This window comes from Anastrepha obliqua, chromosome 3, assembly GCF_027943255.1.
Source record: "Anastrepha obliqua isolate idAnaObli1 chromosome 3, idAnaObli1_1.0, whole genome shotgun sequence".
In the NCBI taxonomy this organism is placed as follows: domain Eukaryota; kingdom Metazoa; phylum Arthropoda; class Insecta; order Diptera; family Tephritidae; genus Anastrepha; species Anastrepha obliqua.
In genome coordinates, this window is record NC_072894.1 from 26492625 (window position 1) to 26516823 (window position 24199).

The following is a 24199-nucleotide window of genomic DNA, read 5'->3' on the forward strand; positions in this document are numbered from 1 at the left end:
AACGCCCGGAATTGTGAAAAAAAATCCATGCCTCTTGCATCATCACAATGCATTTGCTGACTCATCTCTACTTGAGAGAGATTATTTCACCAAAAACCACACCGGATTCACCAGATTTGGCCCCCTGCGCCTTTTTCCTGTTCCCAAGGTTGAAGAAGCCCATGAAAGGACAGCGTTTTGCGACGATTGAGGAGATAAAAACGGAATCACTGAGAGAGCTCAAGAACATACCAAAACGTCCATATCAGAACTGCTTCGAGGATTGGAAAAAACGTTGGCACGAGTGTATTATATCTGAGGGGAACTACTTTACTACTACTCTGAAAATAGCGGAGTTACCTGGAGAGTGAATACAGTTTTACTCTCGCATACATATCAACATATGCAGTCTAAATTAAGCTTGCTGGAGCATGAGTCCGCAAAAGTAGGACTTAAAATAGATATTAAAAAGTCGAAATCGAAAACGATTAACACCGCGATTTTTGCAATTGAAGCATAAAACATTGCTGACGTTGCAATTTTTTGTTAATGAGGAAGATCTCCAAAGATGCTGGTGTAAGAAAAGTAACACTAGGCAAAAAGTAACAAAGGAAAAATGTAACCGAATAAATAAAGCACGCAAAGCATTTGGCAGGCTGCGAAGAATATGCCGCTCCAACTGCATCAGAATATGCATAAAGTTGAAAATTTTTAACGCGTGCATTCAGTCATGCTGTTGTATGGAACCGAAACTTAATGGTGGCCAAGAATAATAACAAACGAGAAGCTCTGGAAAATTACACACCAAAAAAGCATCAATAATGAAATAAAGAAGAGAAAATATGACTAGGCAGGGCATACTTTGCGAAAACCTTACGATGGATGTTGCCTTGCCTTGGAATCCTCAAAGAATGAGAAGAAGATGCAGACCACTGATGACTTGGCAAAGAACTATCCGCAATGAAGCTGGAAAATCGCTAGAAATAAAAATGTTTGGAAAACATATATTGAATCCGTAAGTACTTGAAGGAGTACGGAAATATAAAAACAATGGCACTAAAATTGTTTGAATGCACAACTAAGAATAAATTCTTATCATTCTCACACTAAAAGAGAACCTTCCAGAGCACTCTTTCTAGTCGGCGGCATATTTAAATGACAAGAGAACAATTGCAATTGCCTCTACATTTTTCATAGTGAATCCCCATGATAGATTACGGCCAGCTGAATTTATTTTACAGCATATTTTTAATTATTACCACAGCGTCCTGAAGTATTCCTGTAAACATATCAGCTCCGAAATATACTGAGATCGATATTGCTGAATCCTAAGTGGACTGGAGTTTCTTTGTGTTTCCTTTTTTCGTATTGTACAATATCCATAGTCGAATTTTGCTCCTTTGACTATCTGAGTTAAACGATGTTTCTGATTTGGACCTTTCCATGACCTGTGGTGCTGTCTGTAGCCTATTACATGAAAACTTGATAAGTAGTAATTAAATAGGTTTTGTCCTAAAGCCTTTGGTAAAACCCGGGGTCTGAAACCTGCGGTGGTCCTATGGATATACACACCACTTATCCGACCTGAAGGCACTGGAGAACGCGAAGCAAACCTCAAATATTGTTCAAAAATATAAGAAGAAGCACAATTCTGTCGCAAGACAGAACAGGCTTGTACCATACTTATATGGGTTCCAGGACACTCCAGTGTTCAAGGAATTGCCGACGAATTGGCCAACCATGGATCAGCGGTTCCCCACAAGGGCCAGAGCCAATAATCGGAATCAGTTCCGCAGGAATCAAGAAGTGGATCAGCGATTATGTATGCAATTTACATAAAGAGCGATGGTCCGGTCTAGAACGCTGCAGAACTGCAAAGTAAGAAGTCCGAACAGAAAGCTGTCAAATTTTCTACTAAAACTTGGAAGGAAAGATTTTGGCGTGAAGATCATACAGCTCATCGTTCTATCGTCTGCGAAACTCGCCGTCACCAACGTGGAAAGAACGCCTCAACGGATGTTGTAATCGTCCAAGCTTCTACACCATACCTTAGGTAGGGCATGATGAGAGGAAGAGGCAGAGTATCTGCAAAAATTCTTTTGCAAATATCTAAACTAGCAAAACACGCATAGACCCTCGATGGACTAGGTACAGTATCTGTCTATTTGCGCGCAACTTGGTGCAATGATTTTTGAGGATAACTTGAGAGTAAAACTAAACCCAGTTAGTTACTTAGTTTGAATAAAATTTAATGAAACCTCACGAAGCTCTTCCACAGCATTAACTTATTATTTAACTATGAAATCATTCAATTAAGTCTCCAATAGCTGCAATAACCTCCTCGATATGAGTCCGGAAACGATAGCGTGCCGAATCAAATAATTCTTATTCGTATTGAACATAACGGTATTAGATGCAGCCTTCAGAGAAGAAATGGTGTTATGTTGATGCTTATTGATTTCACACTCAACTACGCCTCATGCTTTGTAATCCAGGAGATTAAGATCTGGGAAGGTAGAAGTTCAGTATTATATGGTCAGGGAAATTTTCAGCTATCCAATCTTGTGTCGCCATCGCTTTGTGTGAAGGAGGAGAGATGTATGAGCTATCGCCGCATACACTATCAATCCAGGGTTTCGCTATTGTTTCTAGAACCTCGGTATATGCAGCAGAATTCACTCTAAATCCTTGAGTAAAGAAGTATGATAGGATGGTATATCCTTTGTTGCCCACAACACCTAAAACCGTGACAGTGGCGAGAAACTTCGTGTGCATGGCAACAGAAATCTCTGCAGAATTGAAACATAGTCATTTGTAATTTTTGCGGCTGGACTTTAGCTCAAAATTGTTTTCGTCAGAAAAAAACCATAACATCTTAGGCGCTTCAGGGTGTTTAATTTTGTTTGGAAGACGTTTTGATGGGGTAAATTGGTGTTCTCATGTTTGCACCGACATAAACTATCTTCTGGGCAAACCCTCAGAATAATTGTGTTTTTTCACAATAACCTTCATTGATTTTGGAAAATCGTCGTCAATGAACGTTTGCTCTTGTTGAATATAATCTGCAGATCGGACAGTGTCACAATGTTCCCCCGTATTCTTTGCGCTTTGCAACAGATTCTGCATCGCCACCTGATGCTTCCAATTCACGGCGAACCTTATGAATGAATGAACGGGCGCACTTAAGAAAATTAGAGATTTCTAAATCGATGTAATTCTCACATATAGTAACCATAGCTGCATGTCTCTTCATTTCGTGAGTCAAGTTGTAGTCATCCATGTCTTATCTGAAAAAGAGCAAAAAGGAAAATAATAGTTTCGGGAAGTTATAGCCACATATACTCGTATGCATCGCCGCAAATACCGTATGCACCCTGTACATACCATAATTGAAAAATATTCAAATTAACTTCCGTCAGCTTCAACAATCTGCTACAGCCGAGACTTATAGCGAAGAGCCTACTCTCCTCTGTCCATTGCGATCATTGCTTACGTGATGATATCCTTCAGAGTAATCTTACTGCTATGAAACTTTACGTTATTGTTTGCTTAAAAAATGCCGCACAATTAATATTTAATCAAGTGAACTGGAACTCGGGCCTGAAGGTTTTCACAAATCGAGCGTCCAGTGGTAGGCAAGGCTGCTGTGGAGCCAAACAATGTATCTTGCTTTATGACCAGGCGCGGAGTTTGATTGAGACTGAGGAGTCTCTTGAAAAATGTTGACACTGTTGTGTTTTTTTTTTTGTAAACATATCATTCATTTTTCCTTCGATCTTTTTCGACTCATCGTTTTACTAGCACCTGCTGCCGCACTCTACTTGCATTCTCAATTCGAAAACAATGGATTAAAAATATATTTGTTATCAGCAGTTTTGTACCCTATGTAATGCCAGTCTCACTATTTCAGTTTTTCCTGCAGGGCTGCCTACATATTCGGGGAGAAAAACCCCAATGGAGTACATCATGAGGGCTGATGTGTGTGTATGTGCGTGTATGTAGTCAATGGGGCGTGATAACATGGATTTTCTCAATTCACACCTTGCACGCATTAACACATTCTCTCAGGCATTTCATTGCATACATACATGTGTGTGTGTGTGTGTGTATGTGTGCATGCGCGTGTGCATGAATTTGCGACTTACTGTTTCTTCACCCAGTTGAACACTTTATTTGTGGTTTATTTTTCATGCAACGTGTTGCACAATTTTCGGGTTTATTGTCTGCAAGTTTTTCAATTTGCGACCGCAATACTGTTTGAATTTCTCTTCGTCATCTGCAACCACTTGCTTATCTGCACTTCAATCCGGCCACCACTCATCGCTTTTCGCACACTTTACTTGCCGCATACTTTCTTCTCAGCTTGTTGCAATACAAGCATGTTTGTGGCACCCCAACAATCCAAGTCGACTCAATTTGTGGCCACCCTACTTACGTATTTAAGTACTTACGTTGCACATCTTTGGCTGCATTTGACCATTTAACACTTATCGGCTTACATTTATTGGAATTTATTTCCATCTCTATTTTAGAATGGCTAACTGGTATTTGTGTATGTACACGAAGCGGAGCATGTCAAAGGCACACTTTTTTTTTTTTTGCTGTACACTAATAGAAATCGAGCCAATCGCATTTATTGGTATGCGTGGATATATAGTGAATATTTACAAAGATATAAAGGCATCTGTCATATTTGTTTTTACTTTAAGGTACTAAGTCATACATTTTTTTTACAACAACAGTTTTACTAAGCTATTTCAGAATTAGGATACAAAGATTATATATATATAATTGGCGCGTACACCCTTTTTGGGTGTTTGGCTGAGCTCCTCGTCCTATTAGTGGTGTGCGTCTTGATGTTGTTCCACAAATGGAGGGGCCTACAAATTCAAGCCGACTCCGAATGGCAGATATTTTTATGAGGAGCTTTTTCATGGCAGAAATACACTCGGAGGTTTGCCATTGACTGCCGAGGGGCGACCGCTATTAGAAAAATGTTTTTCTTAATTTTGGTGTTTCACCGAGATTCGAACCTACGTTCGCTCTGTGAATTCCGAATGGTAGTCACGCACCAACCCGTTCGACTACGGCGGCCGCCTACGAAGGATACAGAGATTGCAAAGTTATATTTTATAGTATTGAGAAAATCAAGAAATTACGTGGATCAAAATTTCCAGTTATCGTATTCGTACTGCACTTCAATCAATTTAGCAGTAGTCAATAAACCCGGAGAAATATAATTTCGTTTCAGTTTTCGTTGAATGTTTAGCGAATGTGGTACTCACTGATCCGACAGCTTTTCAATATCGCTCGTTTGCTAGAAGACCACAGTCATAACGAAATAAAAACAAAATAAAAAACGACTTTAAAGTTTATAATTTCCTAAGGCTGCATTCATACAGGGCAACTTTTGTTGCTTCAACTCGTAACTTTTGGAAGAGTGGGAGACGAGAAAAGGAGGTTTAGCACCGAGTTCCTCGTGCTCGGTCAATAGATGCTTTGAGTTATGCTCAATGTGGTTGTTGGTTGTAGCCTGAAAACTAAAACAATTGCAAGCAACACAGTGGTACTGTGAGAATACGGCGGGCAACGCCAAAGAGAATTCGCAAAATTGAATCAATAAAAGTTTACCTGTGCAAACTGCGTCTAAATAAAAGTAAAGACATATTTTCTTCCAAAGGCTAGAAGTAACTTTAAGTCGTGAAATTTCGCCAGCAACATGCCTTTGGCTTGCCGTGAAATGTTGTTAGCAACATTGATTGTAAAATGAGAAGAAGAAACGTGAAAGTTATGAGCATCGCGCCAGAAGCAATTGGCAAATTTTGGTAAAAAACGAGTTTTAAACAAATTAGCACACATATATCAACAGAAAAAAATATTAAAGAATATTTACTTACACTCTTTGCGAAGACGTTTCGCTTAAAAATACCATATCTTCGGAGTATTTGAAGTCAGGCACGGCACTCGAAAACGAACTGTAAGTTATCGCTCAATTTTAAATGACAGCAATTTCACGTGCAGAAATGCGAACTTAGTGCTTTATTTAATGAGATATTCGTAATATAGACCGCCATGAAGCTTTCGCACATCATAACACATCTTGTTCAAAAGTATCTTTGTCCATCAAGATCAACACAATCAATCCAGCGCTGCTCTAAATCCAGCGTCCTCAAAATAGACCTCAGTTTCAGCGATAACCTCTTCATTCGAGCAAAATTTCTTACAGGTGAGCATTGTTTAAAGACTGTGTCGTTGGGAACCAAATACGAATACTGGCGAATACGATAGATGTGGTAGCAATTCGAAGTTCAATTCCTGTAGTTGCTATCGCTATCATCAAACGCATCGTTATTGGAGACGAGACGTATGTTTGTGAGTACGACATTCCATCCAGACATCAGAAAATTGAGTGATGAGTTCTGAATGAACCAAAACCAAAAAAAAACCATGTCGTTTTCAGTGCTCACTGTTTTTATGGATTACCACGTTATGGTACGCCGCGAATTTTTTCCAGAAGGTCAGGCAGTTAATAAGGACTACAATTTGGGCGTTATTAGGCGTTTACGTGAAGCAATTCGCCCAAAAAGAAAGGATTTGTGAGACAACAACTCATGAATTTTTCACCATGAAAATCCACCATCGCACAGTGCAAGGATTATCCGGAAATTTTACCCCAAGAACGAAACGAATACTATCCAACAGCCATCGAATTCACCTGATATGGCTCCCTACGATTTTATTCTATTTGATCGAGCCAAAAAACTATTATGAGAAAACTGTTTTAATCGAAGACGGCACTGATGGCTATATCGAAAATATAGAAAATAGAGTCCCAGAAATGTTTTGAGAACTGGATCAGACGCTGGCATTAGTGCGTTGCAGTTGATAGGGCGTACTTTGAAAGCGACAATATCACGTTTGATGAATAAACTTGTATTTTGAATTTCTGAATATATTCGGGGAACTTTTTGATCAATTTGGTATGAGAGCTTTTTATGTTTTTGTTATCAAACTTCACATTTGTCTTTTTTCGTGATTTGGACTTAATTCTATTCCTTATGACTTGATACTCAGAAACGGAAAATTATAAGTGAATGAGAAAGAATACAACTGAAGGAATCGTTGTTGAAAGAAAAAATAGAGAAAAAGAAGATTATATTGTATACATATATTTGGTGCTTACACCCTTTATTTGGTGTTTGGCGGAGCTTCTCCTCCGATTTGTGGTGTGCTTGGTGATGTTTTTAGAATTTTTTTTTCATGGAGTTTGGCTACTGTCTGCTGAGGGGCGACCGCCGCGCTTTCTATCGATTGGTGTTTCATGCACTTCCGAATGGTAGAAATTCTTTAAATTTCTACTTTTAGAAGCGAATTTTTACACTGAAAAAAGGAAACTATGAAAAGCTTTCTAGCCTACTTTTAATTAGAGTATTAAGGGGTTATATACAGTTAGAAGGCCGAAAAAAGCGAATTTTCCAGAACTTTTTCTGAGAACACTTTTAAATTTATTGATCTAAAAATTTGTACACATATTATGTTATCTTTTAACTGTATTTTAAGGCTTAGTATTGGTAAAAATATTTATTTGGAAAGGAGATACAGTTGATTTCCGGGAGCTCCTCTCAAAAAAGACGTTTTGCGGTGACCACTAAATCTGTGAACTGAATCCTCTGAAATTAAACCAAACAGATTTCGTTAAAGTAATGTTAAATCTAGTAAATAATCAAAGAAATAAGCAAAATAAATTTTTTTGACAAAATGGCGGTTTCTCAAAAAAAAAAACATCGATTTTTGGCCAAAATTTCGGCTTTAAATTGTTTATAAAACAAATAATTTATCCGTGAGGAAAGATCTTCGATTGATTACAAAAATATATGTTTAGGAAGCTCGTGTTAAAATTTGAGACTAATCGATTTAGCCGTTTTTGAGTAATGTTGGTCACCGACTTTGAAAACACCATTTTGAGAAAAACGTGTTTAAAGTTTGAAAAACCTTTTACATACACTCTGAAACGCCTTTTATAAATTTGCGTGTAACTTCGAAAATATTCACCGGAACGATATTAAATTTTCTGTGTGTATTCTTGGCGGCTGCCGTAGCCGAATGGTTTGGTGCGCGACTACCATTCGGAATTCGCAGAGAGAACGTAGGTTCGAGTCTCGGTGAAACTCCAAAATTAAGAAACATTTTTTTCTAACAGCGGTCGCCCCGCGGCAGGCAATGGCAAACCTCCGAGTGTATTTCTGCCATGAAAAAGCTCCTCATAAAAATATTTGCCGTTGGGAGTTGGCTTGAAACTGTAGGTGGAAAAACATCAAGACGCACACCACAAATAGGAGGAGAAGCTCGGCCAAACACCCAAAACGGGTGTACGCGCCAATTATATATACAGGGTTGGCCATATTAAACTGACCCATTGAGTAACCCTATAACGTTTTACTGTAATTTGAAATCTAAGGTTTACGTCAACAAGCCAAAGACACTAGGCGCACTTAAGGCCAATATCCGACGGGAAATAGCCGCCATATCGGCCGAGACGCTGGCCAAAACTATGGAAAACGCCGAAAAACGGGCACATTACGCTATACGAGCTAAGGGCGACCACTTGCGCGATATCATATTCAAAAAGTGATGTAAACGAATCTCCTTGAACTAAATTAAATGTTTTTCACAATGAAACACAAAAAATGTTTCTTTTTCCATATTTTTTTAATAATCACATGGGTCAGTTTAATATGGCCAACCCGTATATATATATATATTCTTAAATATATATATATATTCTTAAATATATGTACATTAAGAAAATATTTGAAATTTTTTGAAAACTCTAACTGTAGCATGAATAACTAGGCATGAATAACATTTATTGGTCGCTCGTTATAGAAATAATGCCAAACTTACCACTTTTAGTTTTACTATTTTTGGGCACTCACGTTAACACGTTAAAAACAAGATGAAAACACGGTGCATCAATAAATAATAAAACTCGTCCACTTTATTTAGGTCCGACTCAAAATTATTCAGACTAAGCTTCCGCCCGTCCGCCTTGCGATGTTACAAGCCATAGCTTCCATAGTCTATAAGGCCCTGTTTAATATTTACTAAAACGTGTGTTGGTATGTGACTATTTGTCGGACCGAATTCAGCACTTCCTTGCTTATTTTTAAATCCTAACAAAATTTGCCAGACACAATTCATGTGTAATAAACAAAATATATATAGCAATTAATTTGATTGGAAAAGGCAGATTAATGGTAACACAATTACTTATTTACCAACTTCGAATTCAATAAATCGCCTAGCCAATAATTATTCACATAACATCTATAAATGGCTTGTGATGTCCGCTTGGCCAATTATTATTATTGAACCGCAATCAGTAGAAACAGAGTTTCTGATTAACAAACAGCAAGTAGAAAATGCATATTTAGATTTAATTGGAATTGTGGTAATGGCCAAATAATCCATTGTTTTTCCCAACTAACTGCACACATATATATCTATGTGTGTGGTATATCTAACATGTCAACATTTATTTAAGTGTTTGCTTTCTATGGATGCTCTTCATAGGGTTTTTGTTTCAATTAACATCAATTAGTGGTTTTGGTCATTTGTTTGTGTAGTTGCAAAAATCCTCCGATTGTTATTGAGCTTAGAGAATTGCAACAAAAGTAGCTAAAATTGTGTGTGAATTGTTTTGAAAGGTTTATAGAGGCTTTAAAATTATACAATATACAAACATAAAATATAAGTTTCGTATTTCATTACAATGATAAAGTTGTAGATGTGAATGAAAATAAAAAATCATTTAAACCACCGCCAATATTCCTTCGTGAACATAGTTCTAATAACTTGGTGAAAAAAATTATTGATACAGTTGGGAAAAATAATTTCCACATTGTTCCAATAAGAAAAGGTCATATCCATGAAACTAAAATAGTCATATACAACGAGGTTGACTATAGGAAAATTTCGAAACTTTTGGAGGAAAGCAATAAAAATTTTTATACTTACCAACTGAAAAGTAGCAAGGGACTTTCAGTTGTTTTTAAAGGTATTGAGCACACTGTGGACTCCAAAGAAATCAAAGAGGCCCTGGAAGAGCTCGGGTATAAAACCAAGAGCGTCGTTAACATTTTTAACAAAAATAAAATTCCACAACCAATGTTCAAGGTTGAGTTGGAGCCTGACACAAGGAAGTTGAAAGGGAATGAAACGCATCCCATTTATTCCTTGAGATATTTATTAAATCGAAGAATACACGTGGAGGAGCCCCTCAAGCGTAATGGGCCTGTACAGTGCGGAAATTGCCAAGAATTTGGCCATACAAAGAATTACTGTACACTACCTGTAGTGTGTGTTGCATGTGGTGATCAGCATGGTTCTAACGAATGCACTGCAGCTAAAGAAGGCCTAAGTAGAAAATGCGGAAACTGCGGTGGTGATCACACTGCAAACTATCGAGGGTGCCCCGTTTATAAAGACTTGTTGAAAAGGTTAAACGAGAGAAAGCAGCAAGCTAGAGGAGAAATTGTTGAATTTAGAAACACAGAAGTAGCAACATCTACCAGACCTACAAGCGTTACAGTTTCTGGTATCGGAGGAAAAATTCAACAACAAAATCAAGAAATTCCACTCCAGTCAGGAGCCATCTCATATGCCAATATTGTAAAATCAGGTACCCAACAAGCTAGTGCTCCCCAGAATTTTGGAGGTTTGGAGGGTATAATGTATACACTTACCCAAAATATGAACGCTTTTAACCAGAATATTACCAGCATTATGTCTTCCATGCAAAATACTCTTCAAGAGCTTGTGAGAACGCAGAACCAAATGCTCCAAATACTATTGGCAAAGAAATGAGTTATTTAAAAATGGCTTTTTGGAACGCAAATGGTTTAAACCAAAATAAAATAGAAGTTTGCCATTTTTTACAAAAAAATTGTATTGACATAATGTTGATATCTGAGACTCATCTCACAAATAGATATAATTTTAATATTCCTGGATATATGTTCCATTTTACAAATCACCCCGATGGTAAAGCACATGGGGGTACAGGCATCCTAATAAAGAATAGAATACGACACTACGTTTTAGATGCATTTGCAAAAGACTATCTACAGGCAATATCCATTCACCTTGAGGTGGGTGATTTAACAATTAGCTCAGTTTATTGTCCACCAAGATTTGCTGTTACAAAAGAGCAGTTTGAGGAATATTTTAGCAGATTGGGGAAACGTTTTCTAGCTTGTGGAGACTATAATGCAAAACACACGTATTGGGGCTCTCGATTAGTGAATCCCAAAGGTAGGCAGTTATATAAGACTTTAGTTGATCGAAAAAACGAATTGGATGTCATATCTCCTGGACATCCCACCTATTGGCCCTCTGATCCTAAAAAAGTTCCTGACCTCATAGATTTTGCTATATCGAGAAATATAAATCGAAACTCAGTCACTACAGAAACGTCGTATGATTTATCATCAGATCATTCCCCAGTAATATTAACCTATTACGCTAATATACCTGGCTCTGCAACTGACTCTAAATATAAAACAAACTGGCTGAAGTACAAAAAATTTATTAGCAGCCACATTAACACAAATCCTGTAGTTCATAGCGAGGCTGAAATTGAAAAATCTGTTGATGACTTCACGTTTGTGATGACATCAGCTTTAGAGCACTCTAAATACCAATTAAGTCCAAAATTTGCCACAAATGTCTCCAACTCTGAAATTGAAGGACTACTACTGGAAAAAAGAAGGTTAAGAAGAGAATGGCAACAAAACAGATCCCCTGGTGCTAAGCAAAGGCTGTCTGCTGCAAATAGAAAACTGCAAAGTGCACTTCACTTGGACGAAGATCGTAAAAACAAAAACTAATAGGTCTATGAATAAGTTCGTGCGGTTTTTTTTCGAAATTTGAATTTCGGATCATTCCCATGGCTTTTAAACGTTTGGAAATGGTTGATTGATCAACTCCCAAAGTTTTTGCAACCTCTTCTTGCGTTTGAGCCGGATCTTGATCGAGCAATTCCTCCAATTCGGTATCCATGAACTTTGGCGGCGCGGCCAAAATCACCACTTTTAAAGCGTGCAAACCACTTCTGGCACGTTCGCTCAGCTAGAGCATGCTCACCATAAACTTCCACCAAGATACGATGACTTTCGGCTGCTTTTTTCTTCATATTAAAAAATTCCCCGCAAAAACACATTATTTGGCACGAAATTCGACATTTTCAAGTGTGGTAAAAATATTGTTGTTTACGCTTCAAATAAAAAACTTATACTGACGTTTGTGCCTTACGACAGTAGCTCTCCAATGAATGTTTGGAAATGTGGATCGATGGAATAATAATCAAGTTACGCCATCTGTTGTAAAACCGCACGAACTTATCCATAGACCTATGAGAGCTTATCCAATACAAAGCACACAAATTTTTCTATATGGAAAGCAGCTAAGACCATTAAGACGCCAGTAGAAGTACAAAGCCCCCTAAGAAAACCTGACGGTACATGGGCTCGTAGCGCTGAAGATAAAGCGTCGATATTCGCCGATCATCTGAGTAATGTTCTCCAACCAAATTCTTCTGCAAATGAACAAATACTAGAAGAAAGTAGTGGCAACGCATCGTTAAACTCAGAACCAATCAACATAGCTCCTGAAGATATTCAGGCAGTTATTAACAAGAATCTTAAGGTGAAAAAGGCGCCAGGTTATGACGCAATAACACCATTAATGATAAAAAATCTACCGCAAGTCGCTATAATTGTGCTGTCTGTAATATTTAATGCAATCATCGAGGTAGGCATTTTTCCAAAGAGCTGGAAAACGTCTTTAATAATAATGATTCCTAAGCCGGGCAAAGACTTAAATGTGCCATCGTCCTATCGACCAATCAGTTTGTTGCCGTGTTTGTCAAAATTATTTGAAAAAGTTTTGAGAAACATAATGATGCCGTTTTTAAACGAACGTAATATAATCCCTCCACATCAGTTTGGTTTTCGAGAACAACATGGGACAATCGAGCAAGTAAATCGGTTAACTGCGGAAATAAGAAAATGTTTTGAACTTAAAAAATACTGTTCAGCAATTTTTATAGATGTGGCACAGGCATTTGACAAAGTTTGGCATGAGGGTCTCATACATAAAATAAAACGCTGTTTGCCACCTATTACACACAAAGTTCTGGAATCGTACTTAACAAACAGACAATTCAGAGTAAAATGCAATGATTATGTGACTCATGAATATGAAATTGAAGCTGGTGTCCCTCAAGGCAGTGTACTAGGCCCAATTTTGTATTTAATTTATACTTTTGATCTGCCCGAGTGCGATAGTTTGACTATATCTACATTCGCTGACGACACCGCTGTGCTTAGTTCTCAAAATGATCCGTCTCTGGCATCTAGAGAGCTAAATAAATATCTCAGACTTTTAGAAAAGTGGCTGAAAAAATGGAGAATAAAAGTGAACGAAATAAAAAGTAAACATGTCACATTTTCGCTTAGAAGAGGAGACTGTCCCTCGGTTACCCTTAACAACGTACGCATACCACAACGTCTGATCACGTCACATACCTTGGCGTTCACCTAGATAGGCGTTTAACATGGAGACGCCACATCGAGGCAAAGCGGCTTAATATGAGAATCAAAGCTTCAAACCTTCACTGGCTAATTAATGAGCAATCAAGATTGAGCCTTGACTATAAAGTCCTCTTGTACAAGGCAATTTTGAAACCAATTTGGACTTATGGAATCCAATTGTGGGGAACGGCCAGCAGTTCCAGTATCGATCTTATACAGAGAGCACAGTCGAAAATTTTAAGAACCATAACTGGAGCGCCGTGGTATATAAGAAACGACAACATCCACAGGGACCTAGATGTACCGATGGTGAAGGAAGTATTCAAAAAAGTTCGTGAAAACTATCAGTTGAAATTGCAAGATCACCCGAACCCGTTCGCACGTCAACTCCTGAGTACGCAACATACGACCAGGCTTCGAAGAAATGACCTACCACCCCGATGAGTAGAGGGCCATTTGATAATTATTTATTGTAGAAAATGAGATAAAATAAAATTTTTTCTTTTTAGTTCTAAGATTTGAATACTTATTGTGAGGCCTTTGAAAAGGCAGATTCAATAAACAAATAAAAAGTTAAAAAAAAAAAAAAAAATTACTATATTATTTTTAAATGAAAATAAAATTCGACGTTGTAGAAATTATTCTATTCAAAATAATCTGCTTAGATTACTGTTATCTCAATGATGCTGCCAATGTTCAGTTTCGTTCAAAATTGAGCTGGACTATAAAAATATTTGGGAAGGATTATCTAAATCCTGCAAGATAAATCAGAACAAGATAAAGTGGCACACTAACGGAACCCTCACCTGGAAAAGTGCAGATGCAGCTGTCTGCAGACCAGAGAGAAAGTATACTCAAAAGCGCTAGATTCATACAAGTATTAGGTCGGGCAATAAGTTCATAGCGTTTTTACCGAAGACTTTTATTTAAACAAAAAACTATAATTATATTAATAGGTTAATCAATCGCCGTTGCTGTTAACAATCTCCTCCCACCTCTCCACCAATTTGTTGATGTCGTTCCGCCAAAAATCGCCTAGTCCGGTGTCAAGGAAGTTGTTGAGCCAGTTTTTAGGTACCACTTTGTTATGGAAGGTAAAGCCCTTCATATATAATACATGTGAACGATATAAGGTGTTACCAACTTCACACTGCTTGTATCTGTAAAACAGCTCATGACATCAACGTCAAAATTGTTCTAATGACAGTTCAATATATTGTTTATAAGCCATCAAAAGCATTTGCGTCTCAGTTTTGTTGAATTTTTTTTTTTCTGTGATGGAATTCAAACGTAATAGTGTGATTGCGTTATATTGGCTGGAAAATCACAACCAGCCATTGATCGTGAGCTTAGTCACCTCAAAGTGAATAAAATGTTTGTGTATCGCACTATAAAACGTTACAATGATACTGGTAGCATTGCAAAACGAGGAGGTGGACCAAAAAAAGACGCAACAACGCAAGAAATGGTTCGGAAAGTGAAGGCTCGACTTGAACGAAAACCACGTCGAAGTGGAAGAAAAATGACAAAAGAACTGAAAATATCGAAAGACAGCATTCGACGTATATTGAAAAAAGAGCTCAAGGTCAAGACTTACAAGTTCCAAAAAGCACAAGATCTTTCACCCTAGCAAAAAAAAGTTCGGTGCGAAAGAGCAAAGGAGTTGTTGCGCTTCCACGAAGGTGGCGAATTTCCTAACATTGTGTTTTCTGATGAAAAAAATTTCCCAATTGAGCAGCTCATAAACACTCAAAACGATTGTGTTTACTTGACCAGAATTTCAGCCTACGTATGGCCACTTGAAGCAATTTCCCATCGCAAGTAATGGTTTGGGCCGGAGTGACCGCTGATGGACGCTCTCCAATCGTTTTTATCGAGCCTAATGTCAAAGTGAATGCGACTTATTATCGGGAAAATGCGTTAGAAGCTGCTTTAGCCGTGAACACGCAAACATTCCGGTCGTAGACCATAGACGTTCCAAAAGGACTCGGCACCGTCTCATAAAGCTCGTGTGTTTTGGTGTTTTGAATAGGTAACACTTCAAATCGTTCACCCTGTAGTTTGGCAGGGAGTGGAAAAGGAGGTAATTGGTCAGTGCAAGGTCCTGAGAATACGGCGGATGCTGAAGGACCTCCCATTCGAGCACTTGGAGTGCGGCTTTGACGACTTGTGCAACATGGGGCCTGGCATTGTCATAAAGGAGTGTGGTTTGACCATGTCGATCAACTCTTTTCTGTCGAATAGCCTCATTCACGCGGTAAAGCTGAACAATGCTCCTTGTTGGCCGAGGGGTTCTTGTCGTGCATTTCCCAGTGCACCATGCCCTCCTAGTCCCACCAAACACATATCATGATCTTCTTTGGATGAAGATCCGGCTTAACTCTCGGCTGTGGCATATTTTTTGGAGCCACCCACTCCTTTATTTGCTTTATTTTGATGTAGAGGCACAATTTCTCATCTCCCATGACGATTCGATACAAAATGCGCTTTTTATGATCGCGTGTTTTCCAATGGCGTGCGAGATGCTGAGAAGCAATTTGAAGGCGAATTTCTTTATTTTTTTCGTTGAGCTCGTGAGGCGTCCAGGCTCCCAATTTTTCGGTAAATCCCATTGAATGAAGATGATTGAGAATTGTATCATGATCGGAAACCATTTCCGTGCTGTAGACTCTTACCACAGGGTAAAACGGTCAATAAGAAATATGGAATATTACCTGCAAGTTGTACGCAATTTGCGCGAAGCAATCCACCAGAAACGCCCGCATTTGTGGAAGAACAAAAATTGGCTCTTGCATCACGATAACGCTCCTGCTCACACATCGTTGTTTGTGCGCGACTTTTTGACCAAAAACCAAAAACAACACACTAATGATGCCACATCCGCCGTATTCCCCAGATCTGGCCCCCTGTGACTTTTTCTTGTTCACGAAACTGAAGAGGCACATGAAAGGACGACGCTACGCTACGATTGACGAGATAAAGACGGCATCGAAGGACGAGCTGAACAAGATAAAAAAATGATTTTTTGAAGAGCTTCGAAGATTGGAAAAAAAGTTGGCACAAGTGCATAATATCTCATGGGGATTACTGTGAAGGGGGCAAAATAGATATTAATGAATAAATAAATAATTTTTGAAAAAACACAAAATTTGCGATACTTTTTAAACACACTTCGTATGTATGAGCATACTGCGCTTTTGTTTATTATTTAATTTGCCGGACAGCTGGCGGCATCTCTCAAAGGCTTATGAAATGCATTAGCAAACTCTACCTAAAAAATGACTTTTCCCGAGAGCTCTCCCAAATACGAGGCTCAATGAATTTATCAAATGGTGTTTCGCCGCACAATATTTGGGCTACCAAGCTCCAAGAAATCTTTATCCGTTATGCTTTGCGTTATTTGCATTTCTCCGATCCAATTCCATCCACACTCGTCGATACTCGCTCATTAATTTAAAAACATTAGGTATTAGAAGGACGAGATTCTCCTTCACTTCCGTTTTACTCACCAAAGCCAGTCGAGAAAATTAATTACGATCCGTCTCGGGGAAGCTTACGAAATCATGATATTTTCTATTTTAGAACTAATTATGCTTTCAAATTTTCCGATTTCTAGAACATTTTTCTAATAGAGGTCGCCCCTTGTCAGGCAATGGCAAACCTCCGAGTGTATCTCTGCCATGAAAAAGCTCCTCATAAAAATATCTGCTGTTCGGAGTCGGCTTGAAACTGTAGGTCCCTCCATTTATGAAACAACACCAAGACGCACGCCATAAATAGGAGGAGGAGCTCGTCCAAACACCCAAAAAGGGTGTACGCGCCAATTATATGTATATATATATTGTATATATAAGAGAATTGAATATACTTCAAAGCCCTCGCCTCATTTGGAATTGTTTTTTTTGTGTTTCTTTAAAGCGTGTAAAACGTGTTTTATTTTTGTTTTCAGTTTTTTATTTCTTAAAAAATGGAAGTTTTTTTGGGCTATACGAGGTTCGTTCAAAAAGTTATCAGCCTTCAAAAAAAGGGCCTCCAAAAATGGTATTTGGCTGACGAGACGGATACCGGGACAAAATGACAAAATGGCGGACGTTTAAAAACTAAAAACCGTTTTTGAGCCTTTTTCTTGACTTTAAAGGTCCGAAAAAAATACCCATAATTTCTTTCACATGATCGTTGTTCACATGGTAACGACATCAATTTCACGTCATATAAATTTTATTTCATCAAAATCTGCTCAATACAACCGGCCATATCTGTGTCCATTGTCCATGTGAAGACTATTTTTTGAGGGCAGACAACTTTTTGAACGAACCTCGTATGTCCAAAAAAAAATTCTAATTTTTAAAAATGGACCAAAAAATAGAATACTAAAAACAAAAACAAAAAATCTTGTTTCGTTTCCGTTTTACACGATTTTAAAAAAAGACCCAAAAAACACAATTTCAAATGAGGCGAAAACAAAAATAAAAAATCTTTTTTCGTTTCCGTTTTACACGCTTTAAAGAAACACAAAAAAAAACCATTCCAAATGAGCCGAGGGCCTTAAAATTATAAAGTACTACTTTAATCTAATATATATATATAAAAAGAAGTTACATTTCCTTGGTAACCTTATAACTCAAGAACCGCCGAACCGATTGTCACAAAAATGTTAGAGTTCTTTTTTATCTTTGAGGAGGTGGTTTGTGTGAAGTTTGATAGAAATCGGTGCAGCCGTTCCTGAGTTATGACATTTTATGTGAGTAATGGTTTCCTCTCATACGAAATGACTGTATGGGAAAAACAACAACAAATACACAGCCGCTTATGAGCGTTTCTGTTGTACTGTTGTGGTTGTAGGTGTATTATGTTAATATTAATTTACTGTCGTTGGAATTCAGTTGACAGTTCTCTTATGTGCTTTCCGTTCTTTTATATCGTGATCTCTCTTATTTTTATATATTCTCGTCCAAAATGACTTGAAATAATTTTCAATGTTTTGCTTTTACATTCAATTAGTAATATACTGTACTGAAAGAATGCCACGTGCAAGACGAGCAAACATTGGCAGACGTTCACGTCAATCAAATGCTACAGCGTTAAATCGAAGATCACAAAGTGAAGAAGATCGTGTTCGACGAAATGAAGTGAAACACAACGACACAGACGGAGAAACCAGTCGGTTAATAGTGAAGCACCAAGAAACCGTCGTGGGCGTACGTCCGTTTATGATATACGTCAAATGGAACGAGCGGCTTTCAATTACGATGCCACCATTGATTACACCATGCATGCCTACATTGGCCAAAGGAATGTAGAATGTATACATTGCAAAGCAATTAAATTCAGAAACGAATCGCCTGGTATGTGCTGTGCTGGTGGGAAAGTCAAATTGCCGGTGCTAGAACTTCCGCCAGAACCTTTGCATTCATTGGTTTTTGGCAATTCACCAACGTCGAAGCATTTCCTCTTAAACATTAAAAAATACAATTCATGCTTTCAAATGACATCTTTGGAGCTACAAATATTATAAGAGATGGATTTATGCCGACGTTTAAGGTTATTATTTCTTTTGGAATAAACAATATCATATTTAATTTATGTGCCGTCCCTGTGTTCGATGTTTTTAAAAATTCAGATCCATTATCTACATATATTTCTCGAACTTTAGAGATTCAAGGTCTAATATACCATAGAGCTGGGTCTTTGCTACCATTCCCAGATGGTGACCATCAATTTTTGCAAATATATTTTATTGGTGATGAGAATCGTGAATTAGATCAGCGCTGTGCAATTTCGACGAATACGAGAGGATCAATCGTGAATGAATTGCAAACAATGTTCCATCAACACAATGAATTGGTGAAATTGTTCAAAGTGGCACTCGATCTGATGCCCACCGATGGCCACAAAATCATAATAAAAGCCGATAAAACACCAATTGGGGAGCACGCCAGACGATTCAATATAAAACAAAACATTTTATGTATGGTGGTGCGAAGCCCACTGGGTAATGCTAGTATGTTATAAAATGAATTGTCTAACTAGATTTTAAACTATAAGAAGTGTTAAATTTCCTTCATTAAAATGCAATAAGTAAATTTAAGTTCAATTAACTTTTGGTTAATCTCTTTTTCATAGTCTAGAAGAAATACTGCACTTTTAGATTATTAAATGAATTAATAAATAAACCGAGCCTTAAACGAGTTCACCCAGAAAGAAACATTTCGCCCCATTAATGCTACTATTTCTCACACACAACTATCTCCGTTCCGCTGAAATACTTGAGTACTTACTTAAAAACTGTTCACTTCTATTTACAGGTAATCACAGCAGGCGATTCGGCACCCAAAGCTCTAAAGGATTTGCGCAATCGTTGCTTAAATCCCGGCAAATATGCTCAACATCTGGAACATTGGCTAGCCTACTATCCCGCCCAGCAATTGCATATCATCGATGGTGAACAGTTGCGTCTCAATCCAGTGGATGTGATGAACGATTTGCAACGTTTCCTTAAAATCCAACCGACATTCGATTATTCGAATCATTTGCGTTTCGATGTGAAGAAGGGATTTTTCTGTCAAGTGGTGAGCGAGAAGCGCAATAAGTGTTTGGGCAAATCTAAGGGGCGTCAATATCCATCGATGGACGAACGTAGCGCCAAGTTACTGCAACGGTGAGTGTTTGATTGTAAATGCGCTATATTTTGTACGCAAAGTTGGGTAAATGTGGTTGTCGTGTGTTTGTGTGTGTGAGGATTCACATATATACGTATACATAATGCAATTGCAAAGTGTACGAATGCACTGAGATTGGTGAGGTGTGAAGTACAAAATAATGATGGCTGTTTTCGGTACGCACTGTAGTTTGGCATTCGACCACACACAAACTTACACCCTCACGTATATGCACATTTGCGCTCACATAATTAAGTCACTTTATCTTTTTACAACAGGTACTCGCCATACTTTTCATGTTAATTTATTTTTCGCAACCTTTTTATCAAAAAACTTATAAATTCTAAACTTTGTTCGAAATTTACAAAAATTTAACAAATTTTCATCAAAATTTGCAACTTTATATAAGTATGCATCCATACGGGCAAAAATATTTTTTTGCGTCAAGTCGTGCGGCACCCATACACCGAGCTTCTTTTTGAATCCAAGCTTCTTCAAATGGTTTATAACGGTTTGATGACTCATGCCCAGCTCTTGGCCGATGCTACGGCTGCTACTATGCCAGTCTCTTTCTATCAATTCAGCGATTTTATCGCAATTTTCGACGACAGGCCTTCCGGACCGTGGCGCATCTTCGATCACCTCTGCACCAGAACGAAAACGTTAAAACCATCGTTGTGCGGTGGAAATGGAAACTGTATCGGGTCCATAAACTGCACAAATTTTATTGACAGCATGAGATGAATTTTTGCCTTTATCGTAGTAGTACTGTAAAATATGCCGTATTTTCTCTTTATTTTGCTCCATGTTTGCGACGCCATAACTCACGAATGACTAAAAGCAAACAACAATTAATCAAACACGTGTTAGCACGTGAAAAGAGCTTTCCAAAAAGCTCTAGCGTGAACCGATGCGACGAATACAACTAGAACTACGCGCTTGCAAAGACAAGCTTGCGGAAATACCCCAAGACTTTTTTGACAACCTTATAATAGGAAATTTCAGAGCATTTCCGGGTATACGGTTTTATAGCCCATTTAATTTTAATAAAATTTATAAATAATCTCAATAAAATGTAAGTTTGAAGACGCTCATAAATCGCATTGTTTTAAAAAAATGTTTATACGATGTTGAGAATTTTCTTCAATAAAATACAATAAATTTCGTATATTTCACACGACAGATACGTTACCAAGAAATTGCTGTAAAAAGAGAATTAGGTGAAAGCAATAAGAAAAAATTCTTCTTAGAGTTTACTGAAGAATTTATTTTCGGGCTCACACCTTTTAATTCATTAAATATATTATTAAACGGGGAAAGCAAAATCTTCGGAGTCTCAGAAACTTTTCCTGAGACTAATTTAAATGCTTCGCTCATGCCTCGAAAAATCTCACTCCGAATAGAGTGATTCAAGAAATATTCGTAAAATATTCAAAATCGTGTTAAAAACAAAAAAAATTGTGTAAAAAAAGAATTTTTTTCCTTCTTTTAAACTCGTGTTAATTCAAACTCTAGTAAAAAGAGAATTAGGTGTATGTGCTTTATATGGAATTTATGCTTTATAAAAGGATAAAGTGACTTAATTATCTGCACACAAGTATACATGCAAATAGAGGGCTTACGAGAAATGCCGAAAATCAATTGAGATTGTGTGGTATTTCCATGCCACTCTGAGGCGCCAATATCTACATGATTTTGATGGTTTATTGCTGGAGTTTTTTAATTTCATTTGCATGATTCGCTTGCCTGCCATCGTGCGACAGTGAAGGCGGTTTAGGTAAAGTGCATTTCACTGTTTCCTAAATTTATTTTCCGCTTTTGTTTCACCAACTTTGGTATATTCGTCGCTGCAGTGTCACTTTGCTCGCTGCATTCGTGACGTGCCTAGATATACACGTAAATGTGTTGTTGGTCCAATGTGTTTTTGGTTCCTTTCTTTTTTAAGCTGCATTTTTCTGGTATTCACTCCCATACCATTGTTACCAAACGAAAGCCGGAATACAGCATCCTGCAGTGACAGTTTCAGCTCCTGCCTTGATTTAAGTTTAAAGTTTTTTATACAATTTGAAAAGTTTGAAAGTGTTGCTAGATTATCGACCTCGTGTATGTTTGTATGTACATATGTATATGCACTGGCATGCCTATACACTACTAGGGTTGCTTTTTTTTGTCTGGACAGACTAGCAAGTCTAGCAAGGCAGGGCAGATTCCACTGATCTGCCTTTGCAGTAAGCATGTTGGGTATGCGACAAACGCCCCCGAGGAATTTCGCTTCATAACATATGTGTAGGTCAATCAGCCTCTAAAGGATTTTCAGCAAGAAAGATGAGAGACTGATTGGCTTAAAGAGGAGACATGTGAGCTCTTGCCAGCCTTGGGTATGAACACAACCCTCACAGCCCTCCAAGATCCCGGTATATAGCCCCTGGCTATGTAGCTCGCATAGGCTCACCATCAGGACCAGGCGCCTTGAAGGGCCCGAAGGAGCCAATGGCCCAAGCCAAGCGGTGCTCATCCAACAGCCAGCCCCGGTTCTGAAGACACATTGGTGTACTTCCCAAGCTGGTGCTACTAGATACCGGATTCGTTGGAAAATGAGTGTTGAGAAGCAGTTTTATGGATTCCTCGCCGCTTATCGCCTAACGTCCCAATTCATCCCTCAGGTATCCCAAGGGAGCTGAGCTGCTCGTGAGAATTCGTCTTACTCTTGAAGACGCATGACAGCCCTCCGCGCTTCTACAGAAGTTTCTCCAAAAGTCCCTCTTGACCTTCCTAATTTCGGACTCACCCATCCTGAAGGGAGACTTAATTCTTTCAGCCCTATTAAAGAGGCGTCTGCACGAAGCCCTAAGCTCAGAAAGCTCAGCTGTCCACCAAGGCGGTTTCTCCTTCTTAGGGAGCGTTCTAAGTGGACAGGAGCTTTCGAGTGCCTTATTACAAGCTAAGAAGCAGTGAAGATCTCCACCAGATCATCGATCGCTCTCTCCGGGAGATCTAAATTTTCCCTTGGTGCTTCGGGGGGAAGGTTCAGCAGATCCCTGCCGTATGTGTCCCAGTCCGTTCTCCTCAGATTCCTGTAGGAGGGTCTTTTTGGACGGGTTTCAGTGAGAGAAAATTGAAAATACTTGTGATCCGAGAAGGAGTGGGTGTTAAGCACCCTCCATTCGGGAATTCGGTGTAACAATGAGGAGGAGGCCAGTGTAAGAAGGAGATGGCTCCACCTGGTCCTCATGCGCCATATATAGGCCGACATCAGCCATAGTTTTCCGGCAGGGCCCTCTAGGCTCACAGTCACAATGTCTTCATTGCTAAAATTAGGCAAAATAAATGCATTAAGTTCCTTTCTGATGAGCATATAAGATCTTGGTTTACTTAACTCGCTATACGCCATCAGTTTATATATTTTCTTCCTGAGTGCAGAAATACCGCTGCTGCTCAGTCACGGCTCCTGGATCAGAACTATATCACCTCCACCTTGTTCAAGGCGGAGCAGTAAATTGACGGACGATAATCGATAATCCTCTCCAGCACCCCAAGGTCGGTGTCCTAACTCTCCGAGGCCAGAAACCTCTCCTCCTTCGCCCTGTCCAAGAATGACCTGATGCTTATGACGGACCCTGGTCGTGAGGGGGCGTCACCAGCACTACTAACCTCCGACGTGACGAAGTCTATCTCTATGTCCTCAGGAGCTTCCTCAACTGTGGGCCAAGTAATCACTGTGCGCTAAAGAATCAGAGATATCTTGGTTCCTAATTAATTTCAAGAATTTTTCATATTGCACAATCGAGAACTTTTTATTTAATTGCCAAGAAATTATCAGAATTAGGCGCTGATGCCATAATCGTTCGGCATCGTCATAATATGAAAACTTGCACCATTCGCTAATAATTTCAGCCTACCCTCGTGTGAGTATTCATGTGTTGTTGTTAATTTTTGTTGGCATTCCTTGCTCGCATTATTGGCGCTTCC

At 38.6% G+C, this 24199-nt stretch overlaps 1 protein-coding gene across 2 annotated transcripts in view; it reads left to right on the forward strand.

Moving 5' to 3' along the window:
• The window catches only part of LOC129240200 (bifunctional heparan sulfate N-deacetylase/N-sulfotransferase), a 355141-nt gene that overhangs the window by 324713 nt on the left and 6229 nt on the right, over positions 1 to 24199 (forward strand). For both annotated transcript variants that reach the window (XR_008582037.1, XM_054875832.1), the window contains exon 7: positions 19877 to 20229. Coding sequence is in view for 1 of the 2 variants with exons in the window: in XM_054875832.1 (XP_054731807.1) it covers positions 19877 to 20229 (353 nt within the window). In the remaining variant the exon portion in view is untranslated. The remainder of the gene's footprint in view (positions 1 to 19876; positions 20230 to 24199) is intronic.